A 24,135-nucleotide genomic window follows, 5' to 3' on the forward strand; every position below is an offset into this window, starting at 1 on the left:
GTACACCACTGGGGAAGTATCGAGGCCAACAGTTAGAAGAGTAGATTGAAAGTGACCCCCAGTAATTGTCAAAACTTTGAAAAAGGAGGAGGATTTTTCATAATTTCTACTACATGGGACAGGGTTTCATGTAGTATAGACTGGCCTTAGAGTGAGTGTGTGTGTGTGTGTGTGTGTGTGTGTATACATATACACATATATACATGTATGTACATATATAAATATATACAAACACTATATGTGTGTATGTATATGTGTGTATGCATTATATATAATGTTATTCATGAATATATATTATATATAATATGATATAATATATATTTTATATATAATATCATATATTATATATTATATATATAATGTTCTTCATGAATAACAGAGTCTTTGTGTTGCCACCTAGTGGTCAAACTATAGATATCATACACAGGGAGATTTAAAGCTATTGCATCCTTTTCTTAGCATTGCCCTGGATTTTGCCAGCTCACTCAGAGCCATAACAAAGTACAATAAATCTCTTCTAAGAAAATCTTCTTAGTTTGATGGTGCGTGCCTGTAATTCTAGAAATGGAACTTAGGGAAGTGGAGGCAAGAGTCAAAGGTCATCTTCAGTTTACCTACAAAGTTAGAAACCAATCCTGAGCTACATAAGACCCTATCTAAACCACTCCCTCACTAAATTAAAAAAAAAAAAAAGAAAGAACAACTTAAACTTGATACTAAATATATTCTATATATGTATGTGTGTGTCTATATATATATATATATAATATGTATATATTATGTTTAGATTTCTAGTATGTTAAAGACCCTATTTAATTTGGTTCGAAAAGAAAAGGTGTGACTTCTGCACATTGTCCCCACTTTTCTGTGCTGTATATTTTAATCTTTACTCTGCTTAGTACAATTAAAATGCTCTTTGTTTTCATCTCTTCACATTTTAAAGCAATAGCTTAATTTTCTTCACTAACTCAAAGCACTTGTGTGCCCACTTGTGTGCTATTAGCGAGTTTTACACCAGTGAGCAAAGAAGTCGTCATCATAGAGAAAATAAAATGAAAATACAGAGTTGTGTCTTTAGGGACATAAGTTGTAAATTTGATAAGCTCAGATAAAAAAAAAAACAGGGCTTGCCTTCAGTGACTCTTCAACAGCTAGGGAATGAGCAATCTCCTAGAAACTGGATAGGGTTTTTCTAAGCTGATTATATGGTGGGTATGAGTTCCCCATTCTCCAAATGAGAAAATAAAAAGGCCCAGTAGTGTGACTTCTAGTAAGAATACCTTCTTGTGACGGCAATTGTATAGATAATAAATTATAATTTGTCTATATTGATGTAAGAGATATGTGAGCATGGGACGGAAGAGAGAAAAAAAAATAGTGTCCAGTGCTGTGTGGATGAGGTGTGTAGGAATTCTGTGGCCAGGACTGATCTACACTCTCAAACTCCAAACTGACAAGAAATCTTCCCTTGTGTCATGAACTAGAAGAAAACTCAACATAAATTCCAGCCAGCTTCTTCCAAACTAATCTAAGGCCCTTCTGCTAACATGCCTCATAACCCAGGAAGGTACCATGGTTTTTTGTGAAACGGCATTGCCTTTTTTGGGCGAAAGGGTCTTTGGGCAAAAGTCATTTGTTCTAGTGATTCTTTTTCTGTGGAGATACCAACCAACTTGGAAAGCCGTCTCAACTCTCTCTCTATCTATAACTTCTTCTCTGGATGTCTTACTGCCTGATCCAGTGTCTGGAACACAACTTCTGAGTATTGGTGGAATACATGCCTACCCTCCCCAAGGCTACTACTGCTTATAACAGTGAACCATCTGGAGTCTCTGGGTTCTTGAGTATATATTGTTTCTGTGCCATCCTTGAGTTTCTTTTATTCCACTTCCGTTTTTAGATAATTGATATAATGTGGGTTTTAATGGTTTCTGGAGTTGAAATCCTGTGAGTGAGAAGAATTCTTAAGGTTTTCAAAGGATCATAATGAAAAGACTGTGCTGTATGGACATTGTAGTCAGTTCTTTCGTATTCTTTTGTAGTATATTGTAAAATATTTTACCTGTGGGCATATGATAAAGAGGACTTTAATTGGACCTGGATAATTAGTTAGAATCGGCAATGTTTCTTATATAGTGTATTAAATAGTTATGCCAATTGTATTTCCCAGTAAAAGAAATGATGTATGCCTACCCCTTCCACCCCTCCACACTGTGGTTAACCTCATCAACACTGTGCTACCATAAAATCTGGAAACTGTGGAGTATGGATAATCCCACTATAAACTGTAATAAAAATTACCCTTCCAGACTCAATATTCTCTCCATTAAGTTCATAGACACTGTCTCTTTGTACATAAAGTTTTATGAAATAAATCGACCGCTACGCCTGTCTTTACCAGATAGCAAGCTGTTTTGATTTAAAGGCTGATGGCGGTACAATCCGTTTTTCCCTGTTTGCAGTGCATGTAGAAAACATAAATTTCCTTTAACAAACCTTAAGTCGAAGGGAAAATGCTCCTCTTACTTGCACCCTGCATTTAAGTATCTCTTTGTGAGAAAGAATCAATGATGTATTTACCATGGCTGGCTCATTTGTTGCAGCCATAAAAGGAAGATTTGGTTTTCAGTTTCAGCTCCCAGGCCTTAAAGGTGTATTAAGCAAAAGAAAGCTCAAATCTTAGACAGCTCTGTGGGAATTGTCTTAAACCTTTCTGTGTTTAGAAGGCATTGTCAATTCCTTGATTGCGTTTTTTTGTCTTCTCTGTGCCAAACTAAAGGCTTCCCTAATCATCTCTGCCGTGGTCTTTGTCAGAAGTAAATGCTTTAAATCAATCCTCTATAAACACCGGGACCTTTCAGACAGAGGAAACCTTCTAGGTCCCTCACTCATAAATCCTCAAAGGACATTACTCTGGAAGATGTCATAATGTGCTAATGAAGGTAGAAGAGAGGACAGTTGAGGTGAAAGTTGAAGAAGCATAAAACTCCAGTATTAGAGTAGATAGGAATATGTCAGACCAGGACACAAATGGGCAGCGGATGTAAAATGGAGGGTGTATGCCAAGCACAGTGTAATGTTGTTGTGGTGTTGGTTCTGATGTTTTTTTCATCATATGCTGTGTATGCTATAAAGCATGCGTGCATCATATGTGCTGTCTATACCCTCAGCAAAGACCTGAGCTCACCACCGCTCCAAAGGCTCTTAGATTTATTTCTTATACTCTGTGTGACTATAAGTTTTGGCTGTGCCTCCATCAAACATAATAAATAAAAATGGTGAAAGAGAGTAAGTGAAAGGTGTATTTTGCCACCCTTATTTTTATGACCCACGCTCTTTAAAACGTTCCCTCAATAGATTTTTTGGTTTTCCCAATAGTCACAAGAAATTATAGCACTTCACTTTTTGTAGGTTTCATTCAGATAGATAGATAGATAGATAGATAGATAGATAGATAGATAGATAGATAGAATTATCAGCCTACTCAGGTTCAATTTTTACTATTTTGTTTGAAGCTAGTGCACAGATTAGGAAAGTGACTTTTATCTGTAGGGACACTAAGGGCAAAAGATGGAGGGCAGAAGAGATGTCAACATTATTATCAAAGTAACTACTTGATTCACCAATCCAAGGAATTTCTGGATGGGCATAAATAGGGTCACATAGGCTATTGTCCTTGGAGATATTACTTTATAAAGATATTTAACTTCTTGGGAAGTATGACCATTAGTAACGAGGGAACGATGAATTGCTGTCAATTAGCCAAGTATGTAACAAATCTTATAAATGTATTTGTTGAAAATTATTTAAACAAGAACTTGTTGACTATGTATTTTTGTGAGTTACATTATTTTATCTTTAAAACCCACAATAACTACCATATAGATATTGCTGTCCATTTTTCATAGGTAAGAAGTAGAGATGTCTGGTTCCATTCCTTAAAGATTCAGTTTATTAAGGGGTAGTGCCTTGCATTAAATCATATTTTTAAAATACTTTCGAAACCATTTTTCTCATTGCTTGACTGATTAAGCTTCGAATATTTAATGGATTTGTCAATGTTAATCTCCCAACTCAATTTCCTGAAATGAGGTGCTGTTTAGCTGAATGTGAAATAGTGCGATTTAAAAATCACTTTTGATTTTTGTTAAGGTTTAAGAATTCTAATGTATGAAATATATATATATATATATATATATATATATATATGTAGCAGTAAATGTGTGTACACATATTTGAGCCATATGATGCAACCCCACATAGCTAAGTACCTACATGTGGTATTATGTGCTTCTGTTTCTCCAACATCGTGCATCAGGAGAATAATAGCCCCAGGCTGTAGGTTAACATTTCTAGGTGTAGGGAAATTTTGTCAAAGTGTGGTTCACTGACTTTCAGAGAATGACATCTGTGTCATTTTTAGACATATCTGGTCCCTGCCTGGAGCTCTTTTCAGGAGGAAAATGGATACAAAGACCTACATATAACACAAGACACGCCTGTTGTATCTTGCCTCATCCTGATAGTGGTTATTTTCCAAAAAAGACCACAAGGGGAAAAAAAGACACAGCCAACATTTAATGTTACTGTTACAATAATATTTATTTTTCTTAGATTAATGAGTTCAATAAAGTCTTGAGCACTGGCCAATAGCTAATCTAATCATCATTAGAGCATTAGACTTTCAGAATCGCCTGAGCTCATGTAGCAGATGTTCAGAAATGCTGTCTTCAGATTGGAAAATGCATCTGCAAACACATGCGCTTGGAGATGAAAACTAGCTAGCTTCATAATAGGAACTGACACCTTCCAGCTCTGATTTCAATGTCATTTCTGGATGTTTGTCATTCTTTTCTTATTCAATGGATTTACCCAAATGTAAAGGACTTCACCTGCTGTCTGGTGCATGGGTGTCACACTGCACTGCAGCACTTCGTGCTGAATCCCTCCAGTCCTACTTTTCATGGGACATAATCCACTTATCATCTAACAAATGAGTGGTAGTTGCTGCTGCACTCTTTGGTGGCATTATTGTGCCCATTGGTATAATCTGCAGTAATCAAGGTAGTATAACCTCCAATTATGTGTTTTATTATCTCATTATCCACTTCGAAACTAGTACAACTATTAGCCGGCCTATTTTTTTTCCCTTCCTTTGCCAACTGTGATCATTTTTAATGCTAATCACCATCATAAGCCTTTGGTATTTAAAAGCAAACACCATTTCAATACCAACTTAAAACAAGTTTTATCTGTATACTGTGGTCAGATGTGATATAAATGGAAGGTTGTAACTTTTTCCGTTTGTAAATCAAGGCGAGCCACAGACTTTACTACTTTTCCACTATGTGATCTGCATTATAAGCACCAGAAATGCAGTGGTTCTTAGTAGAAGCAAGAGACACTATTTTATATTCAAGGTATTAGATAAAACCTTATTCCAAAAAAAAAAAGATACAAGGAAAATATGCCTCATTATTACTGTTTATTTGTTATTCAAACTGTTAGTTGTAAGTGTCCAATCAGTCAGTTTACTTAGAGAGGTCTTTCTTGTTTGGCAATTTCATAGTGTGATGTCCATCAAATACCTGGACATGCCAGAATATACTTACAGTGGGACTTCATACTGTCCTTTCTTTAAGCTTGTATGTATGAATGTAAATAGACTCTTATACATAAAGCCATGTATTTGACATGCATATAGTTTCATACAAATTATTCTAAAGAAACTGTTACATTTCATAAACTAGAGAGTTAGTTGACTTATTCTAAACTTCTAAAATTTTAGGCCTTGTGTTTAGTCACTTAAATGAGAAAAGGAGAGCTTGGGGGCCACTCACACCTGTAATCCCAGGGCTGGTTGCAGAGGCAGGGAATGAGGAGTTCAAGGCTACCCTAAACTATCTAAGTTTAAGTTTACCTAAGTTTATTTAAGTTTATCTAAATTTAGCTCAAGATCCCTCAGTGCTGCGTGAAGCTCCGCCAAAACCTAAATGATCTTTGTGTGTATTATTGAAAGAAATATGATGACTACAGTACTAGCTTATGGTTTTGGTTGCTGTCAGATTCATTTCTCTAAACTAAATAAAATTTGAACTACCAGGATAAGAAACTGAGACTTAGAAGTCTTTTGTTTCCTTTTCTTCCCCTGAGATAAGCTATAAAATCCCAGCTGACCTGGTTGTTACTCTCTCTGTAGCCTAGGCTGATCTCAAACTTGTTAACAGTCCCCTTGCTTAGCTTCTGAGTCTGAGATTTCAGGCATAGACCATAATCCCTGGCTTAATTTCATTTCTTTTCTCCCCCTTAACTTTTGTCCCAAATTTTCACATTCCTTTCCATTCACTTCAATTATTACCTTCACTATTGCACATACATTCCTTTTTTAAAATACACATGTATTTTACAATAGTACCCACAGCAAGCCCACAATTAAATGATAAATGATACCTAAATACACAAAGACAGTGACACATGTCTGTAAGAAGCCAAGCATACACGCAGATGGGGTGTCCCAAAAAAAGAAGCCGCAAAGTCAGGAGGTAGACAGGAGTGATTGTGACATTGGGAGAAATCTGCTTCTGAGAGAAGCATTAGTTACAGTATTTTCATTGAAAAGAGCAATGTTAAGGGTGCAAACCACTGAGCTATGAAAGAGCATAGTACGTCCTTAGTGGGAAAGTTCAGTGTACAAAACGATGGATAAGTCAATATGATCTAATGAAGGGCATGTAGAAGTTAAAATGAAGCATGAAACATATTCAGAGATGCAGTTTTTATAAGCCCTTGCTTGTCTGTCACCTAGACTTGCCTTACTATGCTTGCTTGCTTGCTTGCTTGTTTCCTTTGCTTTAATTTATCCATCAGTGTGGGCGTGCTGTGGTACTGTTTGTACACAATGTCTGTCGGTAGGACAGGAATATATTTTAATGAAACTATGAGTTGAGAGGAACTAGGTGGTGCACATTTACTGCAAGCTGCAGGAGAATACAGAAAGTTGCAGTATGTAGAGGTTAGTATGATAGTTTTGACATCTATCTGTGAAGGGATAGATGCAGTGAGATGTGAAGGCAGAAGCATCAGAGGACCATTTATGGAAACTGGCTAAGAATGTCTGAAGACCTGGTCAGCAATCCCTTCAATAAAGCAAATGGATTTTAAGGATGCAATAAAAGGTGGATCTAGAATATGTGTACAGTTCTTGTTTGGGAAATGGCAATATGTTGGAAATGTTGAATGGAAATTTATTTCAATTGAAAGATCACATTGAGAACTGCTAGGCAACAACACTGCATAGAAAAGGAGACAAAATAAGAAACCAGAGCCGGGCGGTGGTGCTGCACACCTTTAATCCCAGCACTTGGGAGGCAGAGACAGGCGGATTTCTGAGTTCGAGGCCAGCCTGGACTACAGAGTGAGTTCCAGGACAGCCAGAACTACACAGAAAAACCCTGTCTCGAAAAACAAAAAACAAAAAAAAGAAAAAAAAAAGAAAAAAAAGAAAAGAAACCAGATAGGAGTAGAAGTATTCAAAAAGGCATCAATACCCAGACAGAACAGATTACATTGCAGAACTCAACAGAGACATCTTGAAATCTGTGAACGTTAAGGAGATGCTCAGTCTCAGAGTGTCGATAGGCTACCATCAATCCAAATTGGGTTGACAATGGAGCAGAGAGAGTCAAGCAGGACGCATGAAGAACACCTCCTGAGATGCTCTGTGCAAGAGTTTAAGAACAACAGAGACTTTTAGCGACAATACATGGCAGGAAGACAAAGTGGTATTTTTTTAAATAAAATTCAATAAATATTATATTAATTTTTTTCAGAAAAAAATGTAGCCTATATTTATAACTCATACAAATTTGATGAAGCTTGTAATCAAGAATAGACTTTCTTTTCTTCCTCCTGTGGCCTCAGACCTGAGATCATTCTTCCCACATGTTCCTAAGGTATCAAGCTGACTAAATCTTCTGTCGGAATGGCTTTAGACGTTAGACTGATATTTTAATCTGGTGACCTTAATCTCATATGTGGCTACATCATGTGCCCACATCCCTGGGAATATAAGTTGGCTCGGCCACTTTGGAGAAAAATTCAGCAATGCACATGAATTAAACTACATCTGAATTTTCAGGCGTATATTGTGAAGCAGCTTATGACAGCTTTGCTAACAGTGAATATTTTAAAAACCTAATTTTTTACTAGAATAGATAAATGATAGAGGTCCATTCAAAAATTGTCCAGTTCTTTTTATTGCATTAGAGTGCAATAGAGTGCACCAACAAAATGAAAAAAAATGCAAATAGATCTCACATGCCATGTTGAGCTAAATAAAGCAAATTAGATTATGATATTATTATATATACTTTGTTAAAAGAAATGATGTACATGCCCTTCATTTTACACATGAAAGATACGCAACATAGTTTAGGTACTGGTACCCATGTCAAATGTTTCTTTGTGGATTATTTTCTGTATAAAGGTTAGATAATGGAATGTAAGAATAATGGAAAAGCAATTCTGTTTATGATTTGGATTCACTACTTAACTGAATAAAGAGGCACTGGGATAGTACAGAATCAATACAGCCGGGGGTCAGCTTGGATGTGACGAGTTTACCACACAGGACACACAGGAAGCATATCTACACTCCTGACAGCAGGCGAAGCCACTTGGATTATAATGAGACATCAAAGCTCTCAGATCCTTGCTGTTTGGCCTCAGGAACAGCCAGTGTTTAGTGCCGAGATAACTTGGCAGCACTTTTTTTTTTTTGAAAAACATAACTGGATGATGTTAAGAATAGAGAGTAATGTGTATCCCAAAGGTGGACAGCCACATGTGAATGCCACTGCTCTTTATCAAGAAAAAAAAAAATCTGTTTGTCTTCATTATTGCAGAAAACAAACAAACAAACAACAGCATCCAAGTTCTGAGCTCTTTTCCATCCAAATACAGCAGCACCCAATGTACCAGGCAATTGCCTGGGAGAGCCCAAGACCACATTTTCTCTTGGTTTTCAAAAATAAATCTTCACAAACCCAACACGAGCTTTATCTGGAAGCTAAGGCAAACAAACATAAAATGTATATAGGAGACCAGGAAAACCTGATGTGTACCCCCTCTGCCACGTGCTGTTCCAGCCTAGCATATGACCTAATAGAGCAGTGTTCTCAAAGTGCTTGTTAATTGACCTGGCCAGTCCTGACATGAACACAGTACAACCAGGCAATCACACGAATGTCTGTGAGTCAGGGCTCTGTAGAGGAACAGAATTGATTGAATGAAACTGAATTGGATTTATTCGAGTGGTCTATAGGATGTGGTCTGGCTAGTCACACAATGTCTGTCTCTGAACAGAAAGGTCAAGAATCCACTAGTGGTTCAGTTCATGGTGCTAGATATCTCGGAGGTCTTCACATAGACCTCAGAATTCTGAAGAAGTGGACTCTAATACTATGGAAGCAATGAGTTTGCCATTGAGAGGAAGCACAAGCAGCCAAAAAGCAAGTGTCCTTTATAGAGACTGCTCCTAGAAGGTGAGCCTTTTCATCTCATGTGATCCAAAGGAAAAGAAGGATGGAAAGGAAAAGAGGGAGGGAGACACACACACACACACACACACACACACACAGAGAGGGAGAGAGAGAGAGAGAGAGAGAGAGAGAGAGAGAGAGAGAGATCCCTCTCAAGAATACCCAGAAGCTTAGATGTGGGTTAATTCAATATGTAGTCCAGTTGACATCCAAGATTAGTCACACAAGTCCACCGCTTGTCAACTCAACACACAATCATATCCTCTTGTGCTTAATTCTAAAATGAAAACAATAAACTGAGTCATAATTATCTGTAACATGTTAAATTATGCTATATACAACCACAAAAGCATATATTTTAAAATAGGTGGCAGTGTCCCTTAAGGGACATTCTTTTAATCTTAAACCTTAACTATGATAACCACTGATGTTATCTCAATTGATGTCACAATCCATCAACCTTAGCCAGTGTTGGCTCTTTTTTCCTGGAGGAGTGACCCACACCTTCACTTCTATCATACTGTGGCAGAACTCTCTGACAGTCAATAGTTGCTTTGACAGTTTTAAGTGGAAATTTACACTTACACCATGTCTTTATCAGCAAACATTACCTGATATACTATGAAAAGGGGTATAATTTGTGTGGCCTCTCTCACTTCAAGGAGCAAGCAGAATAATAAAAAAAAAAGAAAGAAACATACATATTTTTAACTACAGTGGAAAATAGAAGTGCAAACGAATCACACAAATACAGAAACACAAAGTACAGCCTTTTCAAAGCAGGTATTACATTTAGCTAGGAGATTACTATACTAACTGTGGGGAGAGTGGGTTTGTACTAGATGGATTGTATGTGAAAGAAATGGCATGCTAAAGATGGGTTGACAGGCATCGTGGTAGGAAATGGGAATGTGTGAATAGATGAAGAATGAATTGGGGAGGACTGTTGAACCTTATTTTTTAGAAGACAGGAAACATTCCAGTGTTTCAGAGGGAAGAACGTTTTAGAAAAGGCTTGTGCTCATATGTTTCCCGGATGGATTTTGTATGGGTCAGAGGGATGCAGTGGGATTTTGAAGATGTTGAGGAAGCAAAGGGGGCGGGTCTCCAGGAAAAGCTGTAGGTGAAATCGTAAATAATTAGTAGCTGATAGGATGGCAGACAAAAAACCATTGAAGCGAGTGCTGGTGTGGAACCTGGAACAGGGGTTTGCTCAGCTTGAATTAAGAAACCTGACAGAAGGGTAGCACTCAGCATGATTTTTGATTGTCCTCGTGGTGAAATGGTCCGGCAGGATGTTGAAAGATGAGCTGCAGTTCAGAAATGCAGTTACATCTTCAGAACATGATCCAGTCATCGTGAAATTGTGAAATCAGGACATGATAAGAGAAACACCCCAAAATAAAGAAAGCTTGGGTCACGGTAACGGCAAGCTCCAAGATCAGAACCTGCCCTCCAGGGTCCCCGTTGGTCTCCATACCAAGGCTCTGATGGATCCGTGCCTCTCACCTGCTTCCTTTTGCCATTTGTAGTTCCCTACATTTCAATGTAGGGATACTCATCAGCAGAGAAATAGAAGGTACAGAGAACAGGTAATGAAGCCTACAGGCCAAACCAGCGCTCAAGGAGGGTTATGCAAAAATGGCTCTGGAGACTGTAACAACAGATAATCCTAGGGACCAGGGACACCAGTGCTCAGTATGTAGTCTGTGACCAAGTCATCAAAGCTGTCTCAAAAGAACCTTTTTTAAACAATGGAAAACCACATGGGTTTTGTGACAGTTTCTCCTTAGATCATGACACTAAACTGACCGAATAAAAATAATAATAAATGAGAATAAATGAATAAAATTTTATTCATAAAACAACTGGTAACTTCCGAATGTCTTAATTTTTCTATCCCTTGAGCCATAGGAGGAAGAGGGTGGTAAGAAGAACCTGGGCCTAAAAGTACAGGGAGCAAGACTACAGTGCTGAGTGTCCCACATACGACCCACAGTGCTGTCATGGAGGAGTGGACCCTTCACTGAGGAACTCTACAGACATTATGAGATTATTTTAAAGACAATCTTAGCGGAAGCCATTATGTTGTCAAATATACAGATTGGAATTGGGAAAACTGAATAAAATCACGTATTGTATCTAGATAGTAGCCACATCTCAGGATGTAAAAAACTGATGGAACTTTTAAGTCTTCGTGTGGGGTTCCATGCTCACACACAGCTCCCTCTCTGTGGAGGCAGAGACTCACTACAAATGGCAAAAGGAAGCAGGTGAGAGGCTTGGATCCATCAGAGCCTGGTACGGAGACCGACAGGGACCCTGGAGGGCAGGTTCTGATCTTGGAGCTTGCCATTACTGTGACCCAAGCTTTCTTTATTTTGGGGTGTTTCTCTTATCATGTCCTGATGCACCAGAAAAGTCTATTTGAACAACTCAAAATGTGAAAGCAAAAGAATTCACTTGTACAAAGGCAGCCTAATGAACACACTTCACAACACACACAGATGTCCTGGGTTTAACTGGGTACACTGTAGCCAGTGTGAATGGTTGACAAAGGTGGAATGGTCAGTGCAGTTTTTGAAGAACATTAATATTGGTACTGATGATTCCCAAGTATGGGTCTCCACCTTGACACCCAGGCACACCAAGCTGGGATCCTTAGCAGTGCATAAATTCTACTCAGTACCCTCCAGTGACTTCCCTTCTTGCCCAGAACTATGTTCTGCCCCACAAACACTTCCCTCTTCTTTGGTCCACTTCTTTCTGTCTCCCTGTGTTAGGGCTAGCTGTTTCTTGCTACTGATGGAAACTCCGGGCATCTAGATCATCCAGCTCAGAGCTTTGGTATCTGTTGTTTGCTGTCCTTGTGATGACCCTTACCCCCAAATAAAAACAAATCAGCTCGTTTACAAGCATCCTTCTACTCCTCCAGGTTCCCGTTCATATGTAATCATTCTCAGGATAGCTCTCCTCACCTCCATTGCTTCTTATATACCATATTCACTGCCAGTGTGAAGTTGGGCTTTAGTTGGCCTGAGTCACTGACCTTTCCCTAACGCTCACAAGGGTGCCTGGTACCTGTAACTATCCTGTAAAGTACAGGTTAACTCAGTACGTAAACGGATGTTTGTATCAAGAGAAGTAACATCCTTGATAATTTTTCTTATGTCTGTTGTGCCTCTATTAAGTTTTGTTTAAACTGAAGAAAGTGAAATTTACTTCAGTGACATATTCCTGGAGATGGTGTGGGTTCAGAAGTAGTGTTTTACACTGTGGTTGAAGAAGCAGTTAAATACTTCCAGAATTAACAGTGATAATTGACTGCTGGCCACCAGGCTAGGGACCACTAACCAGGTGGCACATATTACCTACCTCCTTAACTTCCACAAGGCGGGGGGGGGGGGGGGGGGGGGGGGGGGGAGGGGGAGGGACTGGGAATGAATGATGTGAAATCAACTGCCTAAGGTCGACTGGTTGCAAGTGATGTGACCAGAGGTCACCTCCTGTTTTCTCCAGCCAGAGCTGAGTTTCCATGCTGGGTGTCTGAAAGGCCTTTTTGGAATAATTACTACTCGGTCAATGTTAAGGCAGGACCTGCTACCCCAAGAGACTGGACATTCCTAAAACGGAATCCTCACGAGCCATTCATGTCTCTTTTGTGCCCTTCATTCTAACTTAAGTAGCAGCTCTTCTGGAGGCCAGCTTTTCCATAAGTCAATAAGTTTTGGCCTCAATGAGGTAAACGAGTTTGCAGGGCAGGCAGTCTGAGTGGCTGAAAGGGAGAATATACAGCCCACCAGCACTGTGACCACTGCCCACCCAGCTGCCTCATACGCCTGCCAGATAGAGGTAACTTCTCTTTTCTGCTCCAGTAGTTAGGGAGGGGATTCTGCACCTCTTTCTGATATCTATTCTTTTCTTTTGATGTGATGCTCACAAAGAAAACCCAGGGTCATATGCACACCAGGAAAAAGCTTTACCCCTAAACCACACACCCTCCCGACCTTCATTTTTTTGCTGTTGCTTTTAAGGACGTGTTAGTCCTTATGTTTTAAGGTATGTTGAAAGATTGTTTCATTATATACATTTAGTAAAGTCATTTATGGAAAATTTTATTAGCAGTCCCACAAATGGGCAGCTTACCTTCAGCCAAAGAGTATAATTTTTTGATTGGGCTCAGGCTTGTGAAACCAGGCGGTTGAAGGAACACGTACTCTGGTGAAATGTGTCCGTGTCAGTCCAGTGCTACATTGGAGAGGAAGAAGTTTAAGTGTGTTGAAGAGGGTACAGAGCTTTGGGTGACTGCATGCCTCAAAAGAGGCATCGAATGAACTTGCTGTCAAGTATACAGCTGAGAAAGGAGGCTGTGGAGCGTTTGCTTTGGCAGTAGGATCTACTCTATGCCCCATAGAATGAGGGAATGTTTCCTGAGCAATGCTGAGACTCCGAGATGGTGCTTCCCACGAGGAAACACCTGGATATACATGAGATGGGTTTCAACTGAAAAGCAGAAAGTACAGAGGATCAGGTGTAGTTTTGAATTCCCTTTTGGTTTTTGTAACTGAACACAAGATGATCGTTGGCAAAACGAATGCAGAGGACTAGGCTGACTTGCTCTTGTTCCTCTACATCACTGATATAAAACATCATCCCTAAATTAGGTAGATTAAAATAGTAACTGTCTTATGTGGTCCTATTTCCATGGGTTAAAATTTGTAATGCATTTAGACAGAGTTTTCACACTGGCCTCATCTGAGGTGCCTAGTACAGATGTGGTCTTCTGGTAGCTGGAATGTAAAGAATTAGTGAAACAGTATCAACTTCCTGGGATTAGTGGCCAGCTAAGTAGTGCATCTCTTCTATGTCTATCCGAGCTTCTTTGCATGGCGACTTGCTTCTCAGAATAGGAGCCCCAAGCAGCAAGTTCTTTTCAAGCCCCAGCTTGTGTTGCATTTGCTGATGTGCGTTAGCCACAACAAGTCATAGAGTTCAGCATGGTCACTGTTAGAAGTGGCCATGTAAGGGTGTGGCACGGAACAATCTACATATCACAAATAGTAATTGAAAGTCAGTCTGCTCAACTTCAAGTGTTGGGATTTTCTTCCTAGGATTTGTCCAGAACAAGTCTGACTCCACAGAATTGAGTTTCTCCAAATATCCCAATCCATTTTCCCAGTTTTTCAAATGTGTAAAATCTTAAATAGGATAGTGTGTGTGTGTGTTTGTGGGGGTGGGGTGTGTATGCATACATACATGTGTGCATATGTGATTATGGAGAGATTGGATCTTATGTTATTTTTGGTGACTTAGAAGTCACTTTGTAAATCAGATTGCCTTGAACTCATAGATATACTTCTATTCCTGCCTCAAGAGTACTAAAAAAGGTATATCCTCTCATGCCAAAGATAAATTTTTTTCAACTATAGATCATGCCTTGCTCTCTTGACTTAAAGAACTCTGTATGTGTGTATATGTGTGCATGTGTAAATTCGGAGGGAAGGGGAGAGAGGGAGGGAGAAAGAAAGGGAGTGAGTATGAGAGGGCATATATGTTTTGATTACCCAAGACATTTTTGCATTGTCCTAAATGAGTGCCAAGAGATTTCGCCCTTTCTATAGTGGGCTTAGATGTGCAAAGAGTAATGGAGGTTAACTGGATGAGATGTACCTATTTCACATTTAATAAAAATAGAGTGAAATTATGCAAGTATGTAGATAAGCTAATCATCTGACCTAATCAGCAATGCAAATTTTAGGAAGCCTTTCTGATTATTTTCTCAGCTTGGCTGAGGGTATGAGTAGGAAGAATTTCTCAGCATGGTGGAGGCAGATGTATTTCATAATATTTATTGAAAATATTGGAAAGAAGTCCTCAAGCACAATCCTCCTAAAAAGTACATCCAAACAGATAACTACTTTAGCACATTCTGTATGTAAGATTAAGTTATAAACATCACACAACTTAGATGATCATGTGATATCTCTCCACATTTTTTATTATGTTTCATATAGCTAGGCTTGACCTTCAGCCTCTTACATAACCACTTGTACCCTCCTAAAGTTCTATTATTGTGTTTGAGAACTCCAGGGATTTTGTTTGTTTGATTGATTGATTGATTTGGATTGGTTTTTTTTTGTTTTTTTTTTTTTTTTTGAGAATATGGCACCTTGATTAAGAGTACTGTTCGTTCTTTGGCTAGCTGATCATTTGATACCTTAGTAAAGGTATCATTGTACATAATGCTTCAGCCACTTTCAGTAGTCACTGTTGACATTACAGGCATATACAGAGGCACACAATCAGGAGTTGGGAGCCTAAGTGGATCTGCTATTAGTTCTCTTGGCTGGCTTTGAATAGTTATAAAATCATTAAATGAATCACACTAGACTGGAATCACCCAAAAGGAAACGATCTGAGTTCCTAGCTAAAATTTTTATATCTTCTATAATCCTGTGCCTTCCGTCCTATGAGCTGGTAAATATCTTCCCAGTATAGCCATGTGCTGCTGAACAATGTTTCCATCAACAAAAGATAGTGTGTACAATAGTAGTCCCACAAAACTGGGTCTCATGTGCCTCAGTAGCCATGTCAGTTTGTGTAGTACATTCTATAATGTGTGCATAAGAGTGGACTTACGTAACAGCACAAGAATCAGAATCTGTGTCAGTAAGTAACATGAGGCAGATATTGTTTGTAATGTAAGTTTCATTGAACCAGCTTATTGAGTGGAGCCAAATGAATCTTAATAATATACCATTAGAGTGCCCGGGAGGTTAAGCTGTGTATTATTAGTTTAAGATAGAACCCCATGCTTCACACTAAGATTCTCCATCATCCCACTTTTGGGGGGACATCTTTTCTACTCACCAGATGGAAAAGCCTTTGTTGTTGCCATCTTTGTTTGTTTGATTGATTGTTTGTTTGTTCCTATGCTATATTCTGATTGATCATTGTTCTGGGTCCTGTGCTATATGTTATGCTTGGTTATTGTTATAATCCATGGCATCTGAGCAAGTGAACTCTGTAGGAGAACACCCTCAGCATGAACTCATAGGACAGTGAATTGCTTTATTTAAAGACAAGTTTAGAGAATATAGGTGATTCAGTGTGTATCTGTGTTGCATTGGCATTGACTTTGAAACTAGAACATTTTTATTCAACTGAACACCCTATCATGGAACATCCCCTTTGTCTAAAATCTTAACCCTCTAGATAAATTTTCACAGTTGACATTTTAGACTGATAAACTTTTTATTATGGATGACTGACTCTCCAGAGTATGGTAGGATATTTAGCAATGTCCTTGACTGCTTATCTACAATATGGCAGTAATATCCTTATATACCGACAAAGTATCCAGAATCTCTGGGTGGAGAGCAATGAGGAATTTATCCACATTAAAAGACCATGATTGTAGTGTATTTGAATCAACTCATATAATATTTACCTAGAAATCTACTTCACAAAGACCATTTGTACTTGCATGGATGTAGAAGCAAAACATGTGGGAACTACAATAGCATTCTCCAGATGAAACAAACAGCAGTCCCTTCAGTTGGGTTAGGTTTTCGAGCCACACTGGAAATATTGTGTACAACCACAAATTGCCTGTTCCTGGCTGAAACATGGTAAATACCAGCATTTTCTTGGTAGTCTATGATGCACAGGTAAAAGATAAATTATTTGAAAAATAAAAGGTATCTTTTTGCTCAATCGTATCCAAATGTCATGCTAACCATAATTTTAAATATGCTTGTACCCAACTGCAATTGTGATCTTGATTTGAAATTTCATCATACCCAAATGTCATTGTAACCTGGATATCAAGTACATTTTGTCTTCCTTTGCAAACAATGATGGTTTGGGGTAGCCTTTCGTAGGCACCTTTGAGGAGTAATGATCTGAGTTGGAGCTGAGTGACTTGGAATCCTGTATTTTAACCCTTGAGTAAGGGCATTTTTCATTGAAGAGATGTGCATGTTTTCTGAGTGAATGGAGCAATAAAGGCAATTCTTGGCAGTGATTGCTAAAGCCACTCATAGAGGGGGAAAGGGTAGAAAACTCTGATTTTAAAAAGTCTGTGTTGTATCACACTACCATTCCTCATTGAAATGGTTCCATGGCCCCAGTCAGTGGGATCCAAACATCAGCTTCTCACTTTGAGAAGTTCATGGTAGGAGGAGAATCAGATTTAGAAATTACTTCTTAAAAGCTGTAGTCAGGATAACAGGTAGGAGCACACTTTCCAACACACATAAAACAGATATTAGAATTGTGTGACATGTCCACCTCGGCCACCTTTATGTAGTCACATTTCTGCTCTACCAGAAACAGTGATAAACTATGAGGTAACAGTTTACTGAAAAAAAAAAAAAAGAAAGAAAGAAACAGCCTAAAACTATATTTTAGTCATGTCAACTTTGTCCTTTTTTAAACCTCGCATGAGAGCATGAAGCAAACAGTTCCTCCTCATGCCCTCTCTCCTCCAGGGGAAGTGCTATGGAAAGTGGCATGACCGGAAGTCTGGCAGCAGGTGAAATGGTTGTTCAGGAGCCACACAAATAGCACTGACCACACTGGGTTGACAATATTAAAATATTCTGATATTGATGGCTTCTACTCCAGGAGCTTACCTGGAACTCTTGCAATCTAATGTAGGTATTGTGTACAAGGGAAAGGTGTCTTTGAGGGCTCAGTACACAAAACAGTAATTCCTGTAGTGCCTAGGAGTCTGCTTGTGGGAAATGCACAGGAAAGTTATTCTGTACTCGACATTGGTCCGGCATGAAGTTCAGTTCTGCACATTAATTGTAACTCATTATATATGCCTTTTCTTCCCAGCACAAATGGAGCCCCGAGGCCTATCTCCCAGACAGAGTAAAAGTGACAGTGATGATGATGACCTGCCAAATGTGACCTTAGATAGCGTTAATGAAACTGGATCCACGGCCCTTTCCATAGCCAGAGCAGTACAAGAGTAAGTACCACATTCTCAGGATGGAACAAGTGTCACAAGGTGATCGATTAATGGATAATGGAATCGGAACCAAAGCATCACTGGTTCCTCAGGCGAGTCGGTTTAGCTCTGAACTGGCACACATGACTGTGTCTCTCCATTTGGCACGCATGCCTTGGGAACAGGTTAGGGTGAAGAATGGAATGTCTCAAAAGAGTGGGGAAGTTCTTTTCTGCTAGTTATCACCTCTATGCATCCTTTCAAATGCCCCTTGCACCCTTTCTTTCTGGAAACAAAACATTCTTTTCACCTATCTGCGTCCAATTATCACCATAATTAATCATATACAACTGTAGAGGCGATAGAATGTTACAAATATCCTTAGTTTTTATTGGTTTTTATTATGATTTTTAAAAATAATTTTTAAAAATATTAAGTTTGGATTATATGTGTGTATGATCATGACTGTGGTACTTGTCGAGGACAGGAGAGGTCATCAGATCCCCTGGAGGGGGAGCTACAGAAAGGTCTGTGTGAGCCGCCGGGCCCTGGGGACTGAGCATCACACGAACACTTGAGTATACAGCAAGAGTACTACATGCTTTTAACCACTGGTCCATCTCTCTAGGCCCTCTTCTTACTTTGATAGGAAACTACAGAACAGCTTTAGGGAAGATTTGAATTTGGAGGACACTGTGTTAGTACTTTGGAAAATAGGAATCATGAATATCTTTCCAAGGGACTTTTTTTCCCCCTCTCTTTGTTTTCTTTCAGTCAGACCATGGGGTTAAAAATCAACTTTTGCTCGTAAAACTAAGCTGATTTTGTATTGTTGTCAACTCTTTAGAACAGAATGTGTGCTACTCCAAGGAAATTTTTCTATAGAATTTTATTTTTGACCTTGTTGAGATAGAACTGACACAACTGTGTATATTGAAAATGTATAATTCACTGATGTGATATAGTTCAGTACAGTGAAATAATTGCCATAATCAAGTTAATTCCTTGGTCTGTCATCTCTCTAGATGCCTTTGTTCTGTTTCTGTTGAGAATACTTAAGACCAACTGTTTATTTTATCTTATTTTACTTCATTTTCTTTTGTAATATCTGGTATATATATATACCATATATATATCTGGTATATATCTGTAATATCTTTATCTAATATCTGGTCCTCTGTAAAACCAGCAAGCACTCTTAAACATTGAGCTACCTTTTCAGCTCAAGAGCTAAATTTTATGTGACAGTCTTTCACTGTCCCAGTGATACCAGCTCTGGTAACCTACCATCCTACTCAGTATTTCTAAGTTCAATTTTATTAACTCCACAAATTAGTGGGTACTCTTTGATATGCTTTGCAGATGCAGTTTCATGCTACAATATTTTGTATAAAAATGTAAGTCCTTGAAACTATTCTGAAAAACGTGTATGCACATTAAAGGGAGCTAGATTTCTTATTCATGTTGGTGTTTTCATTAAAAGGCGGGTAGCACTCTTTGGGCTTCTATCACCTGGAAAGCTGAAGATTGCCTGGATCCATCAATGTTTAATTCGCAGCCCTTTGGGTGTGAGTCTGCATGCAAGCATTTAGAAGTACAGCGATGCTTTTGAAAGAAACAAGTAGGATGTTCCAAAAGGGTCTGTTAAGTATAGAGATATTTCCAAACTTCTAATAATATATTGAAACTTTAATGTAACACAAATATATAATCCATGTTAAATTATAGAAAATTCTGTAAATTGGTTTACCCAGCATTAACTTTGAAAATTCAGTTGTGAATTCTACTTCTTGCTTTTAGTTTCTCTCGAATTCTTAATATACATATTTGTGTCACTATTAACTTCTCTTTCGTCTCATTCTTCTTGCTTCTCCATCTTGATGCACCAGTGTTAATTCAGAGTGTGAGAAACATCAGTTTAGCATGTAAAAAATGAGAATATTTCAAAGGATAAATGAGGGTGTGTCCATTTTCTGTATATGTAGACTTTTCCTTGAGACTATTGGGTAGAGAAGGAGCCAGGGAAGAAGATGACAAAGTCAGTTTGCTGTGAAACAGACTGATAAATTTTCAAACCCCAGGGAATGAATTTATGTTTGTCTCTCCAGTTAAAAAGCAATGGAGCCCTGGTCTAAGATACACCCAAAGGTTTGCCCGCCTATTCCTTTTTAGAAACAACACAGAGCTGGCCATGAGAACAGGGAGCTGAGTGAGGGCAAATACATTCAGGAATATTGACACTGGAAAGGATGACATGGCCTTGCTCTAAGTCACACTTTTGTTGAAGGCCCCTAGCAAGATGCTGAACCACAGAGCACATATCTCCAGCTGAAGCTCTTCATCCCTGTACCACTTCGTTGTTTGTCAACTTGACACAAATTTGAGTTATTGTAGAGGAACCACAAATGAGAAATGCTTGTAGACAAGTCTGGGGTGGGGTGGGGTGTTTTCTTGATAAATGACTTTGTTTTGAGAGGGCCAGGCTCACTTAGGGAACCGCCTCCTGTGATCCACAGTGCTGTAAGAAAGAAGCCTGAGAAAGCCATGGGGAGCAAGCCAGTAAGCAACATTTGTGCATGGCCTCTGCTTCTGATTCTGCCTCTAGGGGCCTGCAATGAATTCCTTGCAATTTCTCTGGATGATGAACTATAAGCTATAAACTGAAATAAACCCTTTCCTGCCCAAGTTGCTTTGGGTCATAGTGTTTTTTTTTTTTTTTTTTCTCCTAGAAATCAAACTAAGACAGTTTCTGTCTCGTGTAGGTACAATACAGCCTCAAGTGCCACCATGATGACATGAAGAACACAACTCTCATCTCAAAAAAGATGTGACAGCCTATTCTGTAACCAAATATGACACCAGCCCAGGCACAGATTTAGGTTACCCCAAATTCCATTTGATGATAGTTGGATTAAGTTTTTATAGTAACAGAATGAAGCAATTCATGAATCAAGATACTTTGAAAAGATTATTGGTAGGTACATCAGACCATCGGTGTAAAGCAAAGTGTTGAGATGTTAGCTGCTGGCTTCGGGTGGTATGAGACACCACTCTCAGCTTTTTTCTCGAGGAAAACATGGGTTCTGTTTCTACAATCCAAAAAATGTACTTAACAGTTATAAAAATGTTAATCCACATACAGAAGAAGGGCAGTAATTGGTTAATAAAAATGAAACAGTAAAGTTTGGCTCAAAATAATCTGGCTCTGGTCTTACAGCGTTCCAGACTGTCAGCTGTCACTGAAGTCCAACCAACTAATCAGCCTCACAGATAATTTCATGTAAGGCGTGGTTCTTCCCAGGAACTTTATTCCCAGACAGCATAGCTTGACCCTTAATGTAATGTCTTGTTATATTAGCATCGGAATATATGAAATAAGCTTTCCTATGCTAACAATCTACCTCCTAATAGTAAATTCATTTTATTGGTTTTTAAAGAGGATTTTTTAAAAGTGAATTTTGGGTTTAATCTAAATGGTTTCTTTTGATTTGATGTCTGGAAGCTACTAGCCAGCATGCATTTTTACCCCAGAATCTCACACCTGTGTTCAAATACAAAAGGGCACTCAAGGCCACCTCCATTTGTATGGACTTCCTTAGAGAGAACACTGATCACCATTTTTAAAAGGAACACCTCAACCATGCTCGTTAACCAGTCAGACCCCACCCCGTCATCAGCTCAGTCAGTGAACTTAACTAAGTTGCCAACAGCAGCCAGGGAATGACTCCCAGATGGACCCTTTCTTAGAGTAATCTTGCAGACAGTGTGCATGTTAACTACTGTGTATTCAGTGATTCTGAGAGAAAAATTTCAGCATTCATAGAATATCTGTTTTGTCTCTGTCACAACCCCTAGTCCCCTGCACAATGCTAAACATCGGTCATTTCCCACTTGACACTTTGGCAAACATAATTATGAAATAAGCGTTTACAGGAAGAAAGGCAAAGACACTTGGTTAGAGGAAATTGTTGTAATTAACTCTATTGCTAGGCAAAATACTGATGTTTTCAAAATACGCAAACTTTTGAGTTTAAGGTTTGCTTACCCAGAACCTCTCATTTCTTTTCTTTCTTCTTTATCTAAATTCTGAACATTCTTGACCCTTTTAACATACACAGACTAGGCACATTCCATAACCTCAAGTGTAAGTGAGCGGCATGTGTGTGGGGCCTTCCATAAAGGAATTTCTGTCCTACCCAGGAGCAACATGATAGAGCAGAATTTAAGACGAGTATCTCTGTTAGACTGGAGCTGAGGAGGAAAGGGTGATGCTTTGGAAAAGCAGATGAAGATGTTTTGACTAGTATCCTGACATCTGTCCCTGTTAAAATGGAACAGATTTTTTTTTCATTAATTAATATATTTATTCACTTTATATCCTTATTACAGCTTCCTTCTCCCAGTACCCTGCTCACATGGTCCCTTCTCTTGTTCCCTTTCTTTTCACCCCTGACAGTCAGGAGTCTCCCCCCCCCCCTTGTTACCAACCCACCCTAGCATATCAAGTCATTGCAGGGCTAGGCACATCCTCTCCCACTGAGGCCAGACAAGATAGTCCATTTAGGGGAACATGATCCACAGGCAGGCATCTAAGTCAGGGTAAGTCCCTCCTCCAATTTCTTAAACAGGTTGCCATCCACCACATTCAAGCTACTTTCATCATTTGAACGTCCCCCTTGTCCCAGCTTATTCTGCATCTTATGTGAAACACCACTCTTCAGGAAGAAGCCAACTCGTAAATTTCAGAAAATGATTAAGCTAAACATCTGGTACTTCTTTTGCTTAAGGATGCCTTGAAAGAAAATACTGTGGCCAGTTAGATACCTCATGTTTCCTGCAAGCATCCCCCTAGCTAGGCTACACATCATGATACCTTCTTTAGAAAACGGCATTTAATGCTCTAAGACAATCCGTCAGTAATGTCACGTGTTTTTATTTTATCATCTGCATTTTTTTTGCCATGGCAAACTTGTTGAACAGTTAACATGCCCTTGCTTTCCTTAATTTCCCCCAGATGGTTCTGTTAATGTCTTTTAAATCACACCAGAGAACAGTAATAGAGATGAGAAAGGGGAAAAAAAATAACTAGGATGGGAGTTTACAGTTGGCAGATTCGCTCAGAACTCTTTACAGGTTTTATTTCATTTGCCCTGTGGTACTGCCTTTGCCATGTGGAGAAAGAAAACAGAGGCATGGAGAAGCTATGCTCTCCCTAATGAGTCTATCGACAGTTGTTTGCAGAATTCATAGTCAAGTCAAGACATCTGCAGCCCTGCCATCCTTGAGGAAGGGACAATTGCAGCTGTGGATTTAAAGTTAGTGCTGAAGTCGTGCATTTGAGTGCAGTGAGCATCAGCATAGGTGATCCAACTGTATACTTTCCGCATTTGAAAGTCATATTTTTAAAGTTTGATATCATTAAGGGAGAAAGAATTGTCAGTTATATTCTCAGATATAAAATAAGAGGATTTATCATTACAGCCCCATGCAATATGTTGAAAGATGAAGAACTACAATGTGAAATGGTAAAGTGCCTTATAAGTAAACATTATTATTATATTTTATTTTCAAAGCTACCCCTGGGAAGAAGTGTAATTGGAGGTACATTTTAGTATAGCATACATGTGGACATGTCTA

At 38.8% G+C, this 24,135-nt stretch overlaps 1 protein-coding gene across 35 annotated transcripts in view; it reads left to right on the forward strand.

Moving 5' to 3' along the window:
• The window catches only part of Klf12 (KLF transcription factor 12), a 401,439-nt gene that overhangs the window by 263,551 nt on the left and 113,753 nt on the right, over positions 1 to 24,135 (forward strand). For all 35 annotated transcript variants that reach the window (XM_076930666.1, XM_076930661.1, XM_076930662.1 and 32 more), the window contains one exon: positions 18,384 to 18,519. In XM_076930666.1, the coding sequence (XP_076786781.1) occupies positions 18,384 to 18,519 (136 nt within the window). The remainder of the gene's footprint in view (positions 1 to 18,383; positions 18,520 to 24,135) is intronic.

Source organism: Arvicanthis niloticus, chromosome 3 (genome assembly GCF_011762505.2).
Source record: "Arvicanthis niloticus isolate mArvNil1 chromosome 3, mArvNil1.pat.X, whole genome shotgun sequence".
Taxonomy (NCBI): Eukaryota; Metazoa; Chordata; class Mammalia; order Rodentia; family Muridae; genus Arvicanthis; species Arvicanthis niloticus.